The 24,051-nt window shown below is 34.0% G+C and overlaps 2 protein-coding genes and 2 non-coding genes across 5 annotated transcripts; 2 read left to right on the forward strand and 2 right to left on the reverse strand.

The window, feature by feature from the left end:
- Nucleotides 1–58: 58 nt before the first annotated feature.
- LOC102604026 (ubiquitin-activating enzyme E1 1) lies at nucleotides 59–7,518 on the reverse strand. Of its 2 annotated transcripts, none has more exons than XM_006344006.2 (7): nucleotides 7,245–7,518; nucleotides 5,585–5,958; nucleotides 5,148–5,365; nucleotides 2,557–3,351; nucleotides 1,464–2,332; nucleotides 935–1,370; nucleotides 59–833 (listed from the first exon to the last, which is right to left on the reverse strand). In XM_006344006.2, the coding sequence occupies exons 2-7, from the start codon at nucleotides 5,943–5,945 to the stop codon at nucleotides 237–239; spliced, it is 3,276 nt and encodes a 1,091-aa protein (XP_006344068.1). In that variant the 5' UTR covers nucleotides 5,946–5,958; nucleotides 7,245–7,518; the 3' UTR covers nucleotides 59–236. The 2 variants fall into 2 exon arrangements, with proteins under 2 accessions (XP_006344068.1, XP_015162689.1); XM_015307203.1 differs by having other exon boundaries at nucleotides 5,585–5,961.
- Nucleotides 7,519–11,165: 3,647 nt separating this feature from the next.
- TRNAR-CCU (transfer RNA arginine (anticodon CCU)) lies at nucleotides 11,166–11,238 on the forward strand. The gene has a single exon. It is a non-coding gene; the product is annotated as a tRNA-Arg (tRNA).
- A 424-nt stretch (nucleotides 11,239–11,662) lies between these two features.
- On the forward strand, nucleotides 11,663–11,744 carry TRNAS-AGA (transfer RNA serine (anticodon AGA)). Its single transcript has one exon. It is a non-coding gene; the product is annotated as a tRNA-Ser (tRNA).
- Nucleotides 11,745–20,968: 9,224 nt separating this feature from the next.
- On the reverse strand, nucleotides 20,969–23,266 carry LOC102597709 (GILT-like protein F37H8.5). The gene is made up of 5 exons (XM_015307204.1): nucleotides 22,994–23,266; nucleotides 22,628–22,693; nucleotides 22,392–22,532; nucleotides 21,928–22,008; nucleotides 20,969–21,308 (listed from the first exon to the last, which is right to left on the reverse strand). Exons 1-5 carry the CDS (start codon nucleotides 23,249–23,251, stop codon nucleotides 21,141–21,143), a joined length of 714 nt encoding a protein of 237 aa, XP_015162690.1. The 5' UTR covers nucleotides 23,252–23,266; the 3' UTR covers nucleotides 20,969–21,140.
- Nucleotides 23,267–24,051: the final 785 nt, after the last annotated feature.

Consider the following 24,051-nt stretch of genomic DNA (forward strand, 5'->3'; position numbering starts at 1 on the left):
GTGATATCTTGACAAGTAACAGAATTGACAAAATGCAGAATATACATACAACACGAAATCAGGTTCAAAATATAGCGAAGCACCATCAATTGACATAGTAAGGATCAAAGTTACTATGGAAAAGAATCTTGCCGTGTATCTTATATTATTAGAACATAGAGGACTGGAGGATAGTGCATACAAGATGTATGATCCTGAACTTCTAAACAAATACTGGAATTGATTAACAAGAAAATTCAACGGAAGTATACAGACACCAGAGGAATATCAACGTCTTCGTCATTGTCGTCATCACAGGCAACAACAACATCCAAGTGACGCCGGTATGGTGGTATCTCCATCTTTGCCACGTCCCTTGCCAAATCTACTACTTTCTGGTCCATTCGTTCCTTGTGCCGGGGGAACATGCTGTTAAAGAGCAGGCAGCTTCCACATGAAATGCTGTATGCATTCAGTCCTTTGTCTGCAAGCCATTGGATTAGTTCTCTCAGTGTAGGATTGTCCTTAATGACCCACCTATCCCAAACAGTCCAGCTCAGGTCATTATGTTTGATGACCTTCGGTGGTACTGGCTCAGCTATGGAAAAAAGCGGTAGAGCAAGGTTGGCAAACGTGTTCCGGTAGTCCTCCAGTTTGTGACCGCCATCTAGAACCTTATACAGCTCAAGGCAAACCAAACCCGTAGCCATCGCAGTCGTAGTCGCGATTGCTGGAATGATCCTTCCCGCGATAAACTTAGCTTTCAGTTTGTCAACTTCAGGGATACAGTAGTTCCTTGCTCTCATGTTGGCAAGTGCTGCTATAAGATCCATGTGGTAATTAGTGTCATCGTCCTGCAATTAGATGTAACATCAGTCACTGAGAAATTCAGCTGAGCATCATGCAAATTTTTAACTAGAGTATTAAGGGAGGGGGAACATCACAAAATTGGGACCTTCTCAAATTGAATAGGTTTCATCCTGAAGCCTGGTGGTAAATTCTTCCTACTGCACTCCAGCTTTGATATAAGTTCATCAATGACAGCAGCATCATCTATAGAAGCTGATGAAGAGAGACTGGTTGCCTTCTCATCAGTCACAATTTTTGCATCTTTTCTAGGTTGAAAACATGGGACCATAACCTTGTGCACCGCTTCACTCAATTTCTTTGGGTGCTTAACCCAATCAGGAATAGGTATACCAAATGTTTCAGCGCGTAATATGGATGCAGCCATGATAAAATGGAGATGACTTGGGTCGGTAGAAGAGAACTGCAAGGGGCGAGGGAAGCGCTTCGGGGCTGACCAAAAAGGGGCTCCAGAGCTGGTCACAGCATCCTCGGGGAAAGTGAAAATCAATTGTTTTACTCGGTTTGCAAAATATTCTTCAAACCTGGAAAAGAACAAAGGTCAGAAACAGCAGAAATAGAGGCACCGCTATGTTATTATATGCAAAAGGACAAATGCAAAATGGTAGTGTATTTACTTGAGACGTGCCCATGCAATGCAATCTTCAAAAGTTTCACAGCTTTCTCGATCTAGACACTCGAGAATACGCTCCAAATTGTCTCTGGCTTGAGCATCCCCAGCATTTGTTTGTGCAGATGTATATTCACTTGGATTAGAAAGATAAGCGTTGACTTCGGCTGGTGTTTTCTCAAGTAAACCCTCAAATTCGGATCGTGCCCATGTCAAACAATGATCTATATTATGTGGGAAGGAGTGCAAAGTGCACATTGGTGCTTGTTTCTCTGGAGGATCTCTTGATGCACCATAATTCTCAGTCAGATGGGGAATCACCATCTGAGTGTTACATTTGGCACCAAGGGTCCCTGATTCAAGCAGTGGCTTCTGAAAGTACAAGCATCTCTGATCGACATAAAGTCTTGCATTGACATTGTCAAGTGCGTTAATAACCACACTAAGATTCTCCCAGAAAGTGTCATCAAACACATTTTCAGTTTCAGGACCCACACGGTTCTGCAAAGCTTCAACTCGGAGCTGGGGATTTATTGATGTTGCAGCAGCAGCAGCAACAGTAGATTTTGCCTGGCCAATGTTCCAATCACGGAAGAGAAATTGTCTACTAAGATTACTCTTCTCAATAACATCATCATCAGTCACTGTTAATTTCCCTTGCTCGGTGCATGCAACTCCCATTAAAGCCAAGTTCTTCAGGAACTCACAACCCAGGGCACCAGATCCCACCAAAAACACCTTGGCATCTTCTAGTTTCTTCTGGAATTTCTGCCCAAAAACTGAGATTTGGGCATCATACCGAGTATTTAATGGCTTTAAATCACTAGGATCCAGTGGTTCAGTTGGAAGTGATTCCAGGGAGTCAAAGTAAAAGAACTGTAAACAAATATAACAAAAAACGACGACTAAAGAAAGTCAGTGTCCTTTAGACCCTCATGCATAAATCAAAAAAATAATCAAGCAACCAAATTAATTGCTCACTGTAATGCCTCCCCCACCCCCATCTTTGGTGTGGGGAAGGGGGGGAATGGGGAAGGACCTCTGAAAAAAAAGAACTAAATAGAATGAAATCGACAGAAGACAGTAACAGCATTTGTAACCTGATAAAGTGGATGAAACTTCCCAGAGCAAGCCTTCACAACCTCCTGCCCAACAATACCACCAAACATAGCAGCCATGGGATTAAGTTCGGCACGTGCACCATGAGAGAACTGCTGTAGAAGTTTTGGGTTTATATCGTCCAGTTTGACATTCCCATTACTTTCATTTAAATTGGTGGCAATAGATATCAGCCTCTGAGCATCATCTTCTGAACCAGCAAGAGGAAATCGTGCCAAATCTGATCTGAACTTGTCTAATGCTTGGAATGCCAAATGTAGCAGAGGTGGGCGGTCAAACTTTGAAAAATCACTAAGAAGAAAATCGCCAGGATCCATGATAGCTTCCCTCAGTGTCTTGAAGTTCAAAATTTTGGGTGGCTTCACCTGAGTAACAATACCACCTCTCCCATAGGGACCAAAGTTCGTTGTGTCTTCATCGAGGGTAAAGGAATAAGGTCTTGCACTGCTAATTTTTCTTGGCTTGCCATCATTAAGTTCTGTCATGCCCTGTACTTCTGAAAAGACAACTAGGTCCCCATCCTGAAACTCAAGCCTTTCATCATCCACACACGAAATTAGGGCAGGGTTATCATTACTAATTGATGCAATAATACCCGTATGAGGTTCTTCACCATCTACATCAAAAACTGTGAACTCAGGGCCAAAATCACAGAAGACATAACCAAATAGACCCCTCACTTCAGTTCTGATAAATGCAATAGGGGGTTGATGGTTGTGGCAGTAGTCATTGAATTCCAGTGCATCCTCTAAACTGGTGTTAGTAAATACCACAGCCTGCATTAAAACAACATACCATTCAGTGTTTGGCAGGAAACTATCTAGTCAGACGGTTAGATTGGAATTTCTTAGCAGTCCAAAGTTCAAATGAGTTTGCAACAGGAGATTAAACACTTGGCAAATTGATATTCTTCAACAGGAAAAATTGCAAGAATTTGGCATGATTAAGGTAGTGAATAAATGCACACTACATTCCCAAAAGTCCAAATGCTTATAAATCTTAGCAAATTGATATTCCTCAACAAGAACAAATTGCAAGAATTTAGCATGATTAAGAGTTAAGACAGTAAGTGCGCACTACATTCCCAAAAGTCACAACAGATATAGATTTCTCTGGTTGAAGGAACTTGTTTCTACCGACTAAGTCATATCTCCTTATATAGAAATACTACCACAAAATCCACAAGTCTATTTGGATAGTCAGGCAGCACCAGCCAAAAATCATACTAAGAGTTAAAGTACAGATCAACACGAGCATATGCAATCAACACAACATCGAAAGATGTGAGCATATCCACTTCTACAATTACAATTACAAACTAATAGTCAACCCCAAACAAGTAGGGGTCAGCTAATATGAATCCTCCCTGACCATGTTTCTTCAATTAAAATTCATCTCAGGCCAGCATAAGGACAAAAAAACTATCCTGAATTGTTCCCATATTGTATTCGAAACATTGGGTCTACAAACATCAATCGTGTATGATTTCCACCTCTCAGAAAAGTTCGAAGAATCAGCTTGGTTTTGATCAATAACCAACATCCATAAAATTTGAGGCATCTCACCAAGAGAAATGATGAACATAATTCAGAAAACTATTTCTATTAATTCAAAGAGAGATCCATCACAATACAATGTCAAGAGGCGAATAATTGTCTAGTCGGACAATTTGACCTGATAACTCACTAGATAAACATACCTCCCATCCCAACTAGCTTCACTTGGATGGATGACTTTCATGAGGAGACCAAGATGAAAGTTCGAACAATGAATATGGTATTCATATTATCCAATAAGTATATGCGAAAATAATTGTTACAAGATGCATAATACATGTCAAGTTAAATAAATCCATATGTGCTAGTACCAATAGTTTTTAATTACTCCCTTCGTTCCTAAATAAGTTGTGTTTTTAGCTAGGGCACATCCCTTTAAGAAAACTACTCATTCCTAAAAGTAAGATGTATTTTTACTAACTTACGAGTAATAACTACCTTGAAAAAGACGTAGCTCTCTAATAGTTTCTTGATTATGTAAAACTTTCTTTATTATTTAAATAAAGGTAGAATTGGAAGAACATCATAATGCCTTCTTGGTTTTGTGAAACATCACTTATTTTAAAACAAAATAAGAATTTAAAAACACCACATACTTTGAAATGGAGGGAGTAGATTGTTTAAAGATAGTAGGGCCATTCATTGGGGACAGGCGGAAATAGAAAAAAGGTCAATGAGAATATGGATTAGTAGTTGACAGGGTGATTGTAATAAAGGGAGTATCAACACATAAGTCTACCTTTTTATCTTCTAGCATCTTAAACATATACGACAGCAGACACCTTTTTTTTGACAAGTAGCATCCACCTTTTGCACGAAAACAGCATACATATCTCGGACTTCATTTTAACTTTTGGTTGATAAAACAAAGACAATATTATTAAGTTGCACCAAAGAACTTCCAAAGTCTATCACATCTCTTAGGAGTTACCATGCATCAGTGAGAACATATAGTTTCCGTTGAACAACCAAACTTGTTCCATGAAAAAAAGCTAAACTCAAAGATGGCACCTTACCTGGAAATCAGAAAGCTTTTCTTTGGTCAATTTTGTCGTCAAACTTGAGACAACCACAGCATTGTTGAGCTCTTGTAGCTTTTGAACAGAAGCAAGTGCTCTGTTCTTACCAACATCACTCTCTGAGAAAATAAAATTGCTCGACAAATCCCACAACTGCACTTGTCCTTCATCATGCAGAGTCACAGACTTTACACCAGCAAGTATAAGATTCTTTGCTGCAATCACATGGAAATACATATATCACACAAATGCAAAGAAACACTAAAATACCAAAAATAGCCTGATTGACATGATCCCACCAGAAAAGGTCCAGTATTCAATCTTATATAATCTACAGTTGTTGCTATTGCAACACCGGTTACAAGTGCAAGTACATGTAACTTATGTATAACTTTATATTGCATTACACTTTTTAAAGAGACAGTAACAAATACCTATTTCAGCACCAAGCCCTTGGATTCCCGAGACAAGAACGTTAGAAGCAAAGAGCCGCCGCATAGTTTCACGGCCATACACGGCGAGCTGTCTGCTGTGGAGATCCTCATCAATATCATGTGGATTTCCATCATCAAAAGCCATTTCAGTCACTGACCGTTCACCAACACTACTGCTGCTAGCGTTACCGTTTGTATTATTACTTACGACCTTGTTACTACTGCAACCACTGGTATTCTCTTTGGTACCAGAAGAAATCACGCAACTAATTCTAGGCTTTTTAAGAGCACTTTCTGGATCACAACTGCTACTGTTACCTTCAACTACCACGCCTTCTGCCGGTCTCTTTTTAGGAAGCATATAGTGCAACAAACTGCTAAACGCTCGTCGAACACCCATTGAAACAGCCAAAATCAGAAAACAACTCAAAAATGCAAAATCAAAAGACACGAAATGCATATATCCAATGCAGGATAACCCGAAATATCAGAACAACATAAATACTATACCAATAGTATATAAATTTGTGTCCTTTGTAACTTATTCCAGATACAGTATATCAAGCAAAGAAGAAACGTAAAAAAGCACGAAAATCCAATATATCATAACATCATAAATACCTAACACTAGCATTTACTTTGTGTCATCTGTAATTATTCCAAGTACAGTATATCAAGCAAAGAAGAAATGCAAAAACTCAAAGCACAATAATTCCATATATCATAACAATATAATACCTAAAACTACCATTTGCTTTATGTCATTTGTAATTTATTCCAAATACAATATATCAAGCAAAGAAGCTTGCACTGAAAGACAAAGGCATATTCTTACAACTCAGTTGATCGTGACAACAACAAATATATATAAAACTATCAGTTGCAATTGATTCCACATTCCAAACACCATATATCAAGCAAAGTCGCTTGTACCGAAAACACAAAATCATGACTTATTTAAGTTTTTTCTCACACAAATTCAATGGATCCTGACCAATAAAATATCAAGTTCGCAACTAAGATATGATTACACAGGACAACGATGTGGATTCGCAGTTTGCAACTAATTCCACAAGCAAAAAAAAAGTATGATCATATAGAACAACTTAATCTGAGTGGATCGTGAGAGATTACATAAAGTAGTTTGCAACTAGTTCCGAATACATATATCAACCAAGGCAGCTCGCACAATCCAAAAAAAAAAGTATGATTACATAGTACGACGACGACTAAATCTCAGTAGATCGTAAGAGAGAAAATATCATAGTTTGCAACTAATTCCAAATACATATATCAACCAAGGCAGCTCTCAAACAAGCAAAAAAAATCACGACTAATCTCAGTAATTCCTCACAGCAAAATTCAACATCTCAATGGATCGAGAGAGATAAAACACCGCAGTTTGCAACTAATTCCAAATACATATATCAATCAAGGCAGCTCGCACAAGCAAAAAACCAAAAAAAAAAGTATGACTATATAGAACGACGACGACGACTAAATCTCATTAAATCGTGATAACAACAGTGAATCGCCATAAATTCAACATTTCAGTGAATCGCCACAGCAAAATTCAACATATCAGTGAATCGTGATAGCAAAATTCAACATCTGAGTAGATCGTGATAGCAAAATTTAAAGCAGAGATAGAGAAAATTACCGATTGAATGAGAAGATATGAGTGAAGATGAGTGATCCGAAAGATGGAGAAGTTATGGAGAAGAATTTTCATGTGTAGAGTGAAGAAGAAGTTTCGATAGAGAAGAGGTGAGGGGGTATTTATGGATTTTGTGTGAGAGAAAAAAAATCTCGGTTTAGAGATTTAGGAGGGTTTACAGAGAAAAAATGGGTAGCGTTTCCATTACGTGCATCTCTCTTTGCAACGGGGAAAGAGAAAAGGTTGACTGTTTTTAATTTTTATTTTGTGTGTGTTTACTGGTTCTAGAAAGTACTAAAATGGTGATGATTTAAGGCATCACCGCTTATACAAGTTTATTACCAAATCTTAAAAACTCAAAATTAATCTATCTGTACTGTATACTTTGTTGGTCTTAAATTTATGTGATTTAGTTTAATTTAATATACTTCTCCTTTTTTATATATATTTTCTATTTTAAGAAATTATAAATAGAACCATAATGTTATTTTATTATATAATTATAAATATTGACATTTTGTAGGATTTTATAAAACGTGTTCAATTTGAGTTCCTACTCAATCCTAAACCCTAGTTCATGCCTAATTATATTCCCTTCAAAAGGCATCTAGAATATCTCAAATATTCCACAAACTCATGAAATATTCATAAAGAGATCAAACGCAAATCATCTTAATTTGAGAAATATGTCACTAACGGTCCTTGTTCAAATCATCCTAGGTTGAAAAATACGCCACAAACGGCACTTGACTCATGGATAAATCTTAACAGAGTAGAATCAAGGGATCAACAGAATTTGTACCCGCAATCTTGATAAATAAAATTATGTTTCTTCATATTTTATTTGTGCGGTTGATTTGTTTTCCATATGTTTAAAATTTGTTGCAAACAATAACCATTTGAATATAATAAATATAATGTCTTAAAAAATTTAAAAGAAAATTGAGTATAATTAATGATAAAGGATAAATTAGGAACTAAGTGTAAAATGATTAATTATTTTCATAAAGTGGACAAATATTATTGGACATTCCAAAATAGCACTCCCTCCTATATCCCTAATTATCTGTCCACTTTTGAATTGACACACCTATTAAGAAAACAATGATTGATATAGTGAGTTTGTCATTTTACCCCTATATTTTAAGAATTAAAAATTTAAGATTTTCAAGAAATTTTACCTTTTTCAAAATTAATTAATTGAGGGTATAATACATAAAATAAAATAAAATTGTTCTTTCTTGAATTGTCAAAATGAACAAGTAAAAAAGGAAATTTGAATAAGTAATTAGGGACAACGGAAGTATAATAGATAACTATTATTGGCGCAAGAGTAAAAGCTAAGAAAAAAGATTTATGAAACTTGTGATTTAAAATAAGTAAAAAATATTTGTCATTTATGTAGTTATATAAATCATTTTATTAAAGATAAAATGAAGATTATAAATTTAACTTGTTACTAAATATAATTTAGGGAAAAGGTAGAACCTCCCTAGACTATGATCCAAACCTTAGACATTTAACTAAACTAAGGTTCTATTACCCCCTGAACTCATTTTTTTGTAATTTTGCAACCTTTTTGACTTACGTAACATCCAAATATCTCCCACGCGCCTCAACTGTGTGGAGTCACGGGATGTGTCACACAAGCCAAAAGGTGTACAATATTATATATAAAATGAGTTCAGGGGGTAATAGAACCTTAATTTAGTTAAGGTGTGTCTCTGGAATTTCGATCATAGCTTAGGGATATTTGTGCCTTCTCCCTATAGTTTATTTATTTTGTAGATTGACTAAAAAAAAGTAAATTATATAAATTGTGACAAAAAGAGTTTTAAACATAATTGTGAAAAATAACTTAAATTATTACAATAAGTTCTTTTTACCTATCTAAAATCAAAAATATAATTCCTATTACATTAAAACATATCTTAAATGTGAGGTGATATGCTAAGTTAGCAAATCAATTATGCTCTCTACAGACGCCACAATATGAATATATGAAAATATAGTTATCAACATTCCTATTTTGGGTTTGCCTAGTGCTATTTATTCGAGCGATGTCATATACTTTTTGTCCTTCGAGATGACTCAGTTGATTTGGAAGGTGGGATGATCCTGGACTAATTCCCATTAATGTCTTCTGAATCGAACATATAGTAGAAAATTTGTCTAGTACAATTTACTTTCCCAATATAATTTACAAATTATTACACAATAAGAAATTTACTGAACACACAAGTATTCAACACAGAATGCTCATCCAAACGACCACGGGTTTCTCGGATTAAAAAAACATTCCTGTTTAGAAATATTATGAATATGGGCCGATAATTTTTGCATAATGATCAACGTCATTGCCTGCATAGTACGGTGTGCCAACTGCCAAGACACTTTTCAAAAACTTGGGCTAAAAGTAATAACATAATGGCCATTCAATAAAGTTGAAGCAGTGAATTATGTCACTCCATCCGTTTAAAAAAGAATGACCTAATTTGAATTGAAATGAAATTTAAGAAAAGAAATAATTTTTTAATCTTGTGATTCTAAACTAAAGTTATGTCAATAATATCAAAATGTCATTTGTTATCTTAAATATGCCACGTGGAAAGTTGAAGTTAAATTATTGCCAAAAAAAGGAAAGAAATCTTTTTTTTTTTTTAAATTAAAAAAAAATTGGGTCATTCTTTCTTAAACAGAGGGAGTATATAAGTAGTATATAAATTTTCCCGTCTTATTTTATTTGGTTTTATACGAAAAAAAGTATATTACTCCTCCATTTTATTTTATGTAGAGTGTTTGATTAGATACGGTATTTTAAAAAAATAATTAAAAATTGTAGTCTTATCTAATCTTTAGATATTTGCGGGTTTGTAAATTATTTCATTAAGAGTAAAAAGAGAATTTTTAATTTAAATTGTATCTAATTATAATAAAATAACATTCCTTTTTAGACGAATTAAAAAGGAAAAAATGTCATATAAAATGAGATGAAAGGGATATTTTTTTATATTTATCTATTTTAATAAATTTTAAAAAATTATTTTCTTTCAGTATTATTATTGTTATAATTAAGTAATTATATCAAAAATTCATTATTAAATTTAGAATTTTAAATCATAATTAATAAAAATTAAATTCCTAATAAATATTCTCTTGAGGAAAAAGTAAAATGAAACTGAGAGGATATATTAATGCTTTCAAAATAAAATGTAGGTCAGCTGTCATTTTTCCATTATATTATAAAATACTCTTCATATTTCCTAAAAGATTTTCGCGGTCATCGCTCGCTTTTTTTGAATTACTACTAAATACTACTAATAAATTGATTGTTCTTCTTTCAGATGTTGTTTGAAAACTTGATTTTTTTTCTTCAAATTATTACTCCTTTCGTTTTTAGTTGTCATGTTTATTTTTTAAGAGTCAATTTAACTACTTTTCAAGGTTAAATTTGATTACATATATTCGATATTCTAAAATAAAATTTTAGATATTCAAAATTATACGTAAATACTATTATAAATTGCAATTTTTTTCACAGAAATATGATGAAAAAATATATCTTAAAATATTATCAAAATTCAAATCGTTTTGACTCTCAAAAAGAAAACTATCACATCTAAAACGGAATGGAAAGAGTATGTAGCTCGATCAGCATAATAAACACATCTTCATTCACTTCTGTAGGAGTATATATGTCCAACTATGTACTATAAATGTAAAAAAACATATTGTGAATTGTGATGAAAATGATAAAATACAATACATATATCACTTTCATCGTGGATTCGAGTCTTGAGAGTAGAATTACCTTTTCTAGAGTCTCTCTGGCCAAAGTGGGACTTCTTGTCGCGAACTTGGATTATTCCCAAAATGAATAGTATGTTAGGATATAAACTAAAAGTTGACTTGGAATAACATCTAGCGTCTGTAGCTCAGTGGATAGAGCGTCTGTTTCCTAAGCAGAAGGTCGTAGGTTCGACCCCTACCTGACGCGTTCGAATTTTTTTTAAAAAAATTCAAGTGGGAGATTAAGCTATTTTATTCCGAAGCTAAATATTTGATTCATACCCTTTGCTATGTTTGTTTCCTACGATTACCATTTTTTGTTAATTCCCTTCTCTTTGCAACAACTCAACACCAAGTGATGGACTCAAAATTTAACACCGTTACAATTAACATAAACAACTCAACACCAATTGATGATCTCTAAATTCAATACTAACATGTAATCATCATGTATTTGTATTATATATGACATTTATAGTTAGAAAATATCTTGATAACAATTGAGACAAATATTTGAGTGTAATTTCTTGCATACTTTTACTATTTTGCACATTTCTAACTTTTGTTTAACATACTAATTAGCTAAGCAAATAATTAAAGTAATAATTAATGAAGCTTTAGAAGTTCATCCAGTGAGCGTGCCGGAGTGGTTATCGGGCATGACTAGAAATCATGTGGGCTCTGCCCGCGCAGGTTCGAATCCTGCCGCTCACGCCCCTTTCATGTTTAGAGGAACTCTAACACAAGACTAATTTTTTGATTTCTTATATCAAAGATGAAGAAGTATTTATGATTTATCATCCACCACACCCCTAACATGTAATCATGTATTATATGCAAAGAATTTTAAATATATAACGTAATAAATATAAATTCTAAATCCGACAGCAAGATTGTTTACTTGAAACATAATAAGGCAACGGTAAGTTAGTTTTTGTATGTGCTAATTGAGTGTATCTTTAGGTATATATAAATTGCTTTCATTACTTTATCTGATAACATATTGTAGTAACATTCGTAAGCGATTACGTTCAAAGGATACACATATAGTAAATTCATAATAAAATACGAAACAAATGTTTAAATTTAACAGAGAGATAAAAAAAAATATTAAGTCACTTCTTTTCACTTGTCATATCGTCTGTTTTAATGGACTATCGATTTACTCAATAATTTAATATTAAAAAATAAAAATCAAACCAAAAATCTGACTATTATTGTAGAACCATAAAAATCCGTTAAACTAATAATTTAATAACATTTTTTCAGTTTATTTATTGATCGATTCTCTTTTTGCACACCCCTAGCTTTCTAAGAAGCTCCCAATATTATTTTCTAATTCAAACTTAAACAATTAAAAATACTCAAATATTTGCACACCGACATTCTTTAAACTATTAAAAACAATAAAAAAATTCCTAAACAAATACACTAATATATCAATTGATACGAATAGCGATACCCACTAAAAACTCAATAATAATACTATAGGATATTTATTTATATTAGTCGCATGGTAATTTAGCAACAAAATATATTCCATACAATAATAATAATTGTAATTGTTAAAATTAGTTTAATTTAGTTTCCTAAGTTGTATTGGTCTAGGATTAATTAATTTAGTTTCCTAATTTGAATTGTAGAACTAGTTTTTATTGTCCTAATTTGAGTTGGTTTAGGATTAATTTGCTTCTTAAGTATATATATAATATTGGTTTGACATTACTTTACTTAATTCCAATATTTGAATCTTTTAACATTTAGCATATTATGGCTGCTTATTTTGAATACCACAATTCTTCATCAGATGCATCCCTGATAGTTCAACAAATAGATGATATTGATATTAATACTAATATTTTTTTCCTGGATCCTTGATCGTTCAATTTTATCTTCAAACTATTGAACAATATAGGTGTTGGCAAACATAATTTCCACTCATCTATTAGCTGCAGAAAGAAAGGAATGAAGAAGAGCACGTGAGTAGCACACTATATCAACATAGGAGGGAATAAAATTAGTTAGGTTGTTAGAATATTTCTACAGGATTTAGACAAGTGTACAACTGTGATTTTTCTGTATTTTCCTTTTTCTTATTTTCTTGCACATAATACTTGTATATAAAGATTGAAGATGATGATCAATAAAGCATCAGAAAATTTCCACAAATGTCTCCTACATTTCTTACATGGTATCAGAGCAGTAAGCTCGATCCAATTCTCATTCACTCATCATCTACAATGGGAGATTCTTCATCACCCTCAAACAATTCTGGAACCATTGTTGCACCTGCAACATCTGCTATGGACTCCAGTCACCCCTATTATCTTCACCCCTCTGATTCTCCTGGAATGAACCTCATAAGCATTGTGTTTGATGGACGAGGTTTTCCTGGTTGAAGGAGATCGATCTGGATAGCTCTTTCAGCTAAGAGGAAGCTAGGCTTTATCAATGGCCCCTGTCAAGCACCAACTTCCGATGCTTCTGATTCTTCTCAATGGAATTGTTGTAATGACATGGTAACCTCTTGGTTACTCAACTCATTGTCCAAAGAGATTGGAGATAGTGTCATCTATTCCAACACTGCTAAGGAGCTTTGAGATAGCCTCGAATAAAGGTTTGGTAAGTCTAATGGTACCAAGCTTTTTCACCTTCAAAAGGAACTCAATGGATTAGTGCAAGGTAATTCTGATATATCAGGTTATTTCACCAAATTGAAACGTTTATGGGATGAGTTGGACTCTTTAAATGCAGATATTACTTGTTTTTGTGTCTGTGTTTGTAATGGAAAATCCAAAATCTCTAAGTCTTTACAGGATCAAAGACTTATTCAGTTCCTAATGGGTCTAAATAACACATATGGTCAAGCCAGAGGTACCATTCTAATGATGAATCCACTTCTAGGAATGGATCTTGCATATTCTCTGTTATTGCAGGATGAAAATCAGAGGGAAGTCTATCAGCATACTCAAACTTCTCCAGACTCATCTTCCTTCATGGCAGTAAATCTTGGAAATCATAATCACAGTTCTGGTTCTCCTAATCTTAGAAATGGAAATGGTAATCAGAATTTCAGGAATGGATATGGTGGTCAGAAGTCTGATGTCTACCCTCAGAAACCTAGTTTTCCTTCTCAAAGATATGGCATCAATACACAAAGAACCAAAGGGAAGAAAAGCAAGTACAACCCAAATGTTACCTGTACATATTGCTTTAGAGCTGGACATGTCATGGATGATTGCTATAGACTGCATGGGTACCCTGAGGATTTCGAGTTCACTAAAGGAAAAAACTCTATAATCAAAGGGACTGCAGCTTTTGCAGGAGAGGACAACTCTTATCAATCTTCTAAGGAATGAGGGACAACCAACTTTCAGCACTTTACTAAGGAACAAATGGCAGAAATCACTCAAATGGTGAAGGAAATGCAAATGTCTCAATCAATGCCTTCAACAGAGATAAATGCCAATGGTGTAGCTGGTACCATTCTTAAATACTCAGGCACATGTTTTTCAATTTTTAATTCTGTAAATTGGATTATTGACTCAGGAGCATCAGAACACATGTGTTTTGAAGCTTCTTCCTTCTCTTTTATGAAACCCCTTCATGTTCCCATGAACATTAGTTTACCTAATTCTTTCAAGGTAACTGTCACCCATATAGGTAGTGTTCCTATTCTGCCTAACCTTACTCTAACCAACGTTCTTCATGTTCCTGTTTTTAAATACAATATTCTTTCTATACATATGTTGTGTGATCAAATCAACTGGAATGTGTTGTTTACTTCTAGTGCATGTCTCTTGCAGGACCTTCTATTGAAGAAAGTGGTAGCTTTTGGTGAACTTAGAGAAGGATTATACCTTTTACAACCAACTACTTTTAGGCCTAGTTTAAATTCTGTCAAGCAATCTGTCTCTTTTTCAAAAGGAAGCAATTCCAGTTTTATTCATGTTTCTTGTCCTGTTCTTTGTGATGCTCTTTCAAATGTAAGCCTTTGGCATATGAGACTTGGGCATTTGCCCCTATCAACAATGAAATTGTTTAATTTTATCAAACATTCTTCTGATTCCACTCTTATTTGTCATGTTTGTTCTCAAGCTAAACAAACCAGGCCCTCCTTTCCTACTAGTTCAATCAAAACTAAAGGAACTTTTGACTTAATTCACATTGATACTTGGGGTCCTTATAAACATGCTACTCATAATGGTTACAAATATTTCCTTACCATAGTTGATGACTATAGTAGAGGCATTTGGACATTCTTGTTGAGCACTAAAAGCAATGCTTTTCCGATTTTAAAGACCTTTTTATCCATGGTCGAAAGACAGTTTAACAAAAAGGTTAAGTGTATCAGGTCTGATAATGATTTGGAACTTGGCAAAGGAACCCTCGCAGCTGCTTATTTGCAAGAACATGGCATTTTACACCAACAAAGTTGTGTCGCCACTCCACAACAAAATGGGGTGGTAGAAAGGAAACATAGATATCTTTTGGAGGTTGCTAGAGGTCTGTTTTTTCAATCCCATGTTCCAATTTCTTATTGGGGTGAGTGTGTTCTAACAACTACACATTTAATCAACATTTTTCCTTCAAAGGTTTTACATGGAAAGACACCTTATGAAATCCTATTTCACCAGCCACATTCATACTCTTCTTTAAGAACTTTTGGTTGTCTTTGTTATTGTTCCACTTTATCTCAAGGAAGGAGTAAATTTGATCCCCGAGCTACGCAATGTGTTTTCTTAGGCTACCCTCATTCCCAAAAGGGGTACACAGTCATGGACCTCACCTCTAAGGTCAGTTCCCTTTTGCTACATCTTCTACCTCATCCTCTCAACTCTTTACTCCTTCTCCCTCTTGTTTTGATGTTCCAGATCAACCCTTTTCTCCTATCACTTTCAATAATCACATCTTTTCTTCTGTTCCTCCACCACCTTCTTCTCCTAACATTGTTCATCCTCCTTCACCAAACTATGTCATTCCCCCTATCCCTTATCCTAGAAGATCAGACAGGCTTTCTCACAAACCAGGTTATCTTAAGGATTTCGTATGCAGTAGTGTTTATCTCACTAATCTTATTGACTCGTGCTTTGCTTTCCCTCCTCCTACTCAACTTTTTTATTTTAATACCCTGTCTGTTCCTAATCAGCAAATTTTTAGATCCCTCACCAATTTTACTGAACCCACTAGTTACTCTCAAGCTGTTGCCCACCCTGACTGGGTATCTGCTATGGCTGCAGAAATTGCAGCTCTAGAACTCAACGACACTTGGGAAGTTGTTTCACTACCTTTAGGAAAGAAGGTTTTACCTTGCAAATGGGTATACAAGATCAAACTTCTTTCTGATGGTTCAATTGAAAGATTTAAAGCTCGATTGGTGGTGAAGGGGGATATTCAAAGAGAGGGAATTTACTACAATGAGACTTTTTCTCATGTTGTCAAAATGACAACCATCAGGTGTCTCTTAGCAGTGGCAGTAAAGAAAGATTGAAAAGTTTCACAATTGGATGTCAGTAATGCCTTCTTACATGGTTCATTAGATGAGGAAGTTTTCATGAAATTCCCACCCGGGCTTATTCCTCCATCACCTACCCATGTTTGTCTTCTTAAAAAGTCTTTGTATGGCTTGAAACAAGCTTCTCGACAGTGGTATTCTTGACTTGCTGGTGCTCTAAGCTACAAGGGGTACACTTCGTCTTTGAATGACTACTCTCTGTTTTTCAAAAGATCCGCAGGACTTATCTCTATTGTTACGATTTATGTGGATGATATTCTTTTAACTGGTGATGATCTTCATGAAATTGCTGAAATCAAGTCTTTTCTGAATGCTGAATTTAGGGTAAAGGATTTAGGGGATATCAATTATTTTCTTGGTCTGAAAATTATTAGAGAGAATCAAGGTTTTATCATCACTCAACGCAAATTTGCTCTTGACCTTCTCAAAGAATTTGATACTTCCAATGTTTCCTCTGTTACTTCTCATTTGGATCCCTCTATCAAACTACATGCGGATGCTGACATACTTCTTTCTGATCCTACCACGTATAGGCATTTAGTAGGGAAATTGAATTATCTGACACATACTCGTCCAGACCTTGCTTTTCCAGTGTTGAAACTCAGTCAATTCATGCAGTGGCCATGCCACTCCCATTACTCTGCTGCTCTTCGTGTATTGAAATATCTGGCTTTGGATCCAGGGCAAGGGATTCTCTTATCGTCTGCTCCTTCCCTATCTCTAAATGTTTTTTGCGATGCCGACTGGGCATCTTGTAAGGTTTCTCGCCGGTCGATTAGTGGATTCTTCATTACCCTTGGTGGTTCCCCTATCTCATGGAAATCAAAGAAGCAAGCTTTTATTTCCCTTTCTTCAGCAGAGGCAGAATACAAGTCCATGAGAAAAGTCACTGCCGAGATAACTTGGCTCATCCGTTTACTGGAGGATCTTTTAGTCCCACCATCATTACCTATTCCTATTAACTCTGATAGTCAAGTTGTGATTCATATCGCCCACAACCCTGTTTTCCATGAGAGGACAAAGCATGTGGAACTTGACTGTCACTTTGTTCGACAACAATATGCCTCTGGGTTGATCTCTCTTCAATTTGTTCCTTCAAACTCCAGCTCGCAGATATTTTCACAAAGCCTCTTTCTGGCGCTTCCCATCATGGCATTTTATCCAAGTTGGGGGTTTCTTCTCTCCCCTCCAACTTGAGGGGGGATGTTGGCAAACATAATTTCCACTCATCTATTAGCTGCAGAATGAAATGAATGAAGAAGAGCACGTGAGCAACACACTATATCAACATAGGAGGGAATAAAATTAGTTAGGTTGTTAGAATATTTCTACAGGATTTAGACAAGTGTACAGCTGTGATTTTTCTGTATTTTCCTTTTTCTTATTTTCTTGCACAGAATACTTGTATATAAAGATTGAAGATGATGATCAATAAAGCATCAGAAAATTTCCACAAACGTCTCCTACATTTCTTACAATAGGTCTAAAAACTTTAAACCACACCATGAGGAAATTCATACCAAATCCCTTTGTTTCAACCTTCACCCTTTATTATACACGTCGTGTGATGACATATTGTTCTATCGTACTATGCATGAAAAACTCGTAAATTTGGATGAAGAATTCAATCAGAATTATCGTCACGTTGTCAACCGTGATATGCTAGCTAAGATACGTGAATTTATGATGCATGATGATAGTATGAATTTGAATGTTTATGTTGGTGTGACTATAATCGTTGACCGGATGATAAAGGATGAATCATCTATATTGCAATCGGTAAATAGAATAGAAGTTGATGAAGATCTTTTGAAGAATGATTGTGTGATTTGTTTAGAAGAACTTGGAATGAAAAGGGAGTTGTTATAACGCCTCGCTCGTATATGTTTCATAGAGATTGCATTATAAGATGGTTAGAGAATAGTCATTCTTACCCTATTTGCCGTCGTGATCTCCTAACTAGCTAACAAAATCCGTAGCGATGGATATTATTGATATATTAGAAATGAATAATTTAGTGATAGATTAGTCATTTATTTTGTAGTTAATTCCATTTATTATTATTTTAGTAGTGAAAAGAAGAAAGAAACGTTAATTGATGAATAGAACACTTTCATCAAGTTGATAATTGTTGGCCCCATTATTAACATTTTTCTTTTACATTTGATTGATATTTTATGGGAAAGTAATAAATTTATAAAACAATTTCATGTCAGTGTAATAATTCCATTCTACAATTATGTCTTTTTATAACATTATTGTTTGTTCGAATCTTTTATTGTGATGATTTTTTGTCATGAATTCATGAATATCATTTAGATTATTACTTATGAAATTTGTTTTTTGTACTTTTAATAGGGAAATCAATGTTAAACCGAATCTCCAATCTAATCATTTTTTTCAATTATAACAAGTAAAAGAAAATAAAACAAGTTTAAAGATCATATTCTACAATTTTTTTAGAATTTTTCTTATAATAATTTGAGAAGGTGTAAACGTAAAAGGGCAAAATATGTTAGTTTGTTAATCTATTAGCTTATAGTAGATGTGTTTTTGGTCGGTTCAATTCGATTTATGTATTTTCGATTTGGTTTATTGGTTTTTTATTTTCAAATATGCTAAATCAATAAGATATTTTTTATCGGTTTTCGGTTTATCGAGTTTGGTACTTAACAGTTCGGTTTCGATTTAACTAATAAAAAATACTCATAAAATAAATATATAACGTCTCTAATAATTTCGGCGACAAGACAATAACATAACTTTACAAAATGTATATAAAATAGAAACAATAATACCTAACATGAAAAAAAAACTACACAAGTACAACACAAATAAAAGATTTAGGATAATAATGTGAATTGAAGGCTAAATGACAAAGGTAATAACCAGTAAAGTATTAATATTAATATTTAATATTTATGCAGGGATAAAGTAATAAATTATTACCGTCTTTAGGGGCGGACCCACCCTTACCAAAGGGGTGTTAAGCGACACCCCTCTGTCGGAAAATTACATTATATATAGAGGTCAAATTTTGGTTTAATAGACATGTATATAAGTATTGACACCTCTTGAAACAAGTACTTAAAGGTTTAGTCTAATGAATAGTGATTGAAGCGTTGTGAAAATTCCTTGAGGTTGCTTGTTCTAGTCCTACTAGTCTCATAATTATATTTTTTACTACAACCATTGACATCCCTTAATAATAATTGTGGATCCGCTACTGCACATATTTTTGATTTAAAATCATATATAATATACCACTCAAACGAGTTTAGGTGTTTTGGTCCGATGCCATGTTTGTTACTTAAATTTTATTGTATTGTATGCTAAATTCATCGTTAGGTAATCACAAACAATCTCATTTTTGTGTAACGGCGTCTATGGTGTGATCTCATAGTTATCCATTTTTTTTCCTTCTCACTTTATCTTTAATTATTAATTTTATTTTATCCTTAGTAACTGTATCCCCTACCCTACATATAATAATCTTATTTTATTTTTAGTAACTTTATTCCCTACCCTACTTATCTTATAAATTTATCTTTCAAGTTATTAAAAATCTGTAATATTATGTAATGATGGAAACAATACTATTTATCCAATATCATATTCATTAAAATAATATCGTATCATAAAATAAATGATTGTGTATGCTCATTGGCCCACTTTACTAGCAAATTTTGGTCTTAAATGAATCTAATTAAAACGTGTTTGTGGAAAAAATAATATCTTCATGTGATCATATTTATCTTTCAAATTATCCCACAAACACTAGTATATCTTTAACAATAAAATATTTCATTTTCAAACCTTCATCAAGGTGAATATGTAGAAATATAATTTCTTTAACATAATCCTATATCGTGTATCTACTATTTTGCTTCTTGATGTTAAGATTTTAAGTCCCCCTAATCGATTTAATTGACATAAAAGATAGATAGACTTTCTTTTTTTAAAAAAAATCTTGTTTCGATGTTTCATTTTTATTTTTGATGTTGTTTGTCATATCATCACTATCAAATTAATTTTTAACATAAAATACTGAACTATCTGTCATTAAGATTGAATGAGGTGAGATGACAATAATAGCTATTGGAATTGCTTCTTCGCCTATTGGTGAATCAAATCTTCTTCTATTCCCAACATCAAGCCTGATTAGCTCGAGTAAAGTGAAGTAATTGCCTTTTTTTTTTCTCAACGGCAAAGCTCCTTTTTTTTCCTTCGAAATTGTATAGTGTTCAATTAAAAAAATGACTTTTGCCGATATATCCACAGACCACAGCCAAATTCAATTTGTCATAATTTATGCAAAAGAATGTCCGTACGATCAATGTCTTTTAGAGTATTTGCTCGAGATAATCGAGTCTCATGCTGATAAGTGATAAGGTGTTATAAATTGTATAACAAAAGCAAACAATTTCTATAAACAACTTATTAGAGAACTGAACACCTTCATTATCATTCAAACTATGATAAATATTTTACAAATGCAGTCACAAATTCATCATTTCATAAAACATAACCAGCATCAAGGAGCTCTATTATATAGTTTACGCGCGCAGCGCGCGCAATAGAGAGCAGTCTGTGGATTATGCAGATGCAGCAAGCTTAACTCTCTGTTCAACAAATGATGTAATTGTTGAACTTATAGTTGATAACTTGGAAGTGAAACTTAAAGAATCAGATGAGCTGCAACCGGGGATTGGCGTGGTTCCTTTGTAAGCTTTGCAAATGTAGCTTATGAATTCCCTGTAGTCCTGCAATGATGAAAATACATTGTCATCGCGTTAGAAGGAAAGTACTTTTGAGGGCTAACGGTACTCCTTTAGACTAAGTTGTTCAAACACTCAATGCTAGTCACATCCGTGTCAGAACCTCCATAACAATGCTACTTTTGAAGGATCCGACAGACATCTGGTGACATTTTTGAAGATTGACCATAGAGCAACATAGCGTTTAGATGGTTTAACGCGATTAGCAGACCAAGTCGTGCTCAGAGGAGAATTTTCATACTACACCATAATCAATGATTTTCTGAGTTTCTATGTACTTCTTGATCACAACCATCATCTACAAAACTTCCGATTCCCCCCCTCCCCCCCACATAGAGGTCATTTACATTAGTCACAAATCGTACAAAACAACACTTCTGGAAGCAGATAGATGTAGAAAAGACTTATGAAGAATTGTTGAAAGCAAAAGGCAATATCAAAGACAAATCCAGTGTATGTGATTCCACAAGAGGAGTCTGGGAGGGTAGAGTGTACGTAGACGTTATTCTACTTTGAGAGTTAGAGAAGTAGTTTCCGATAGGGACTCTAGCAGGTGTATAATATTGCAAAATGCAAGAATATAGAGGAAGAATTAGAAACTAACAGTGTAAAGCGGTTGTCCATCAACAACAACCCATGGCACAAATTTATGCGGAGGTGTCTCAGCTGCGTGACGTAGTTCAAGCTGCAACATAAGATTTAAGTGACGTTTAATTCACACAGCATAAGATATACTACAGCTAAAAAAATCCAATCAATTTCTTAAGATATCAAGTTCGCTTCACATCTATGATTTTTTTTTGTTCAATCGTAGTTCTTTACAGCAAGAAATGAGGAATACACTACGACCTGAAATCAACAACAACAACATCAACTTACCTAGTATCATCCCACAAAGTCGATGGGGGGAGGGGAGGGTAGAGAGTACATACGTAGACATTACCTTTACTTCAAAGGTTGTTTCCGATAGACCTCGGCTCAAGGGAAAAATAGAAACAGAAGTACAAGAAACGAGTTTTTTTCTTCAAACAGAACGGGATTAGATGTAAATCAATCAAGAGAACTAACCTGTTTGCCTCGGTCGCCGCCAACACAATCAGTAACGAGTTTTTTCTTCAAATTCAGTTTTTCGAAACATGTTTCCCATTGGGTATAATTCTTATGGTAGATCCAACTTTCCACACAGTGAATAAAAGGAAAGTGTTCGTTCTGCATCAAATATATCCAATAAAAATGTCGCAGAAACAATTTTCGATAACTGAACTATGTGCAAGTAAATTGCTCAGAAAGTACCGATAACTTACCAAATCTGGCCAGACATCTAGAGCACAAGCCTCTACAGTGTCCAGAAAACATTCAGCTGGACCATGCTGCAACCATTACAACAAAGAGAACATCATAAGTCCCTTCTTCTTCTTTTTTATAACCTTGGTTTCGAGCCACCTCAACTAATTTCACGGGATACCTCACACCTCCCACCATCAACAGTTGATGGTACCAGAAAGCTTCTTAATTATTCCATGTGAAAACACTACTATTTGTTATTTTCTCACTGATTCAATCAAAATATCTCTCGAATAGCCACTGAGTGATTTTTATGTACAAAAACTAATTTAAAACTCAACACTAACACATGATGTGTTAAAGAAAAAAAGAGATTGTTGGATTACCTGGCATTTGAAGGTGTTATTGGGTTGAATTTTAGTATTTCCCCATGGAACAAGTTTAAGATCAACAAAATCAATCATCCCATTCTTGAAAATCTTAGGTAAATAATTAACAATAAAATCAGAACAACCAGGACAGAGGCTTTCATAATACAAAGCTAATGAAACTTTTTTCTCACAAGAAATGGAAGAAAATTGGATGAAACATAGCAAGGAAAATAGGAAAAATGATGATAAATTTTTTTGGAGAAAAAAACCCATTTTGAGATGATGGATATTTTTTTGTGTTTTTGACTTTTATAGAGTTTGTGCTGACGAAATCATTATCATAGATAAAGCTGAAATCAATCTTAAAATTGCCTCTTCACTTCGATCAGTGAAAACAGTCTATACTATTATATTATATATAATAAATTGTTCATTTTTTTTACTTTTTAATTAAAATAAATACCGGTATCACTTAAAAACATAATGCGAACGCCATAGGAAACGAGAAATTCTAAAATAATATTATGTGCACACGATTTCACATGACTATTCATATATTTCGATTATATTTTTTATATACTTTTTCTATTGGAATAAAATAATGTGATTTTATTAGCTGTCTTGTATATGAATAAAAAAAATTCCACGTGAATTATATTTTATTTAAAAGCTACTCCAGATCTCATCGATATCACCCGTAGTCAAGTGCCACCTTCTAAAAAAAAGTTGAAGTTCTTATTTACGTCAAAAAAGAGTTTTTTTTTTTTAAAAAAAAACGAGGGTGTTGGATCAAATTTTAGAGAGAAAATAAGTGATTTTAAAAAATAAAATAAAATTATTTGTCCATTTTAAAATTGACACACTTAATAAGAAAACAATGATTGACATAGTTAATCTACCATTTTATCCCTATTAATTATAAAGCAGATGAATTAAAAACTTAAGATTTTCAAAAAATTCTGATTTTCTTCAAAATAATTAATTGAGGATATGATAGATAAAAAAAATCGTCCTTTCTTGATTTGTCAAAATGGACAAGTAATTAGGAACAACTAATTAAGAAAAAAAGTACT

This window comes from Solanum tuberosum, unplaced genomic scaffold (genome assembly GCF_000226075.1).
Source record: "Solanum tuberosum cultivar DM 1-3 516 R44 unplaced genomic scaffold, SolTub_3.0 scf00052, whole genome shotgun sequence".
In the NCBI taxonomy this organism is placed as follows: domain Eukaryota; kingdom Viridiplantae; phylum Streptophyta; class Magnoliopsida; order Solanales; family Solanaceae; genus Solanum; species Solanum tuberosum.

Bases quoted from the DNA above. Each gene is read 5' to 3' on its own strand.
- LOC102597709 (XM_015307204.1), bottom strand. From the start codon at position 23,251: ATGGGTTTTTTTCTCCAAAAAAATTTATCATCATTTTTCCTATTTTCC. The intron at 22,694-22,993 runs GTAATCCAACAA...TAATGGTTGCAG, and splicing joins ATAACACCTTCAAATGCCAG to CATGGTCCAGCTGAATGTTT. The intron at 21,309-21,927 runs GTTAGTTTCTAA...TCATCATTGCAG, and splicing joins ATGGACAACCGCTTTACACT to GACTACAGGGAATTCATAAG.
- LOC102604026 (XM_006344006.2), bottom strand. From the start codon at position 5,945: ATGCTTCCTAAAAAGAGACCGGCAGAAGGCGTGGTAGTTGAAGGTAAC. The intron at 3,352-5,147 runs GTAAGGTGCCAT...GTTTTAATGCAG, and splicing joins AAAAGCTTTCTGATTTCCAG to GCTGTGGTATTTACTAACAC. The intron at 834-934 runs GTCCCAATTTTG...ATCTAATTGCAG, and splicing joins AACCTATTCAATTTGAGAAG to GACGATGACACTAATTACCA.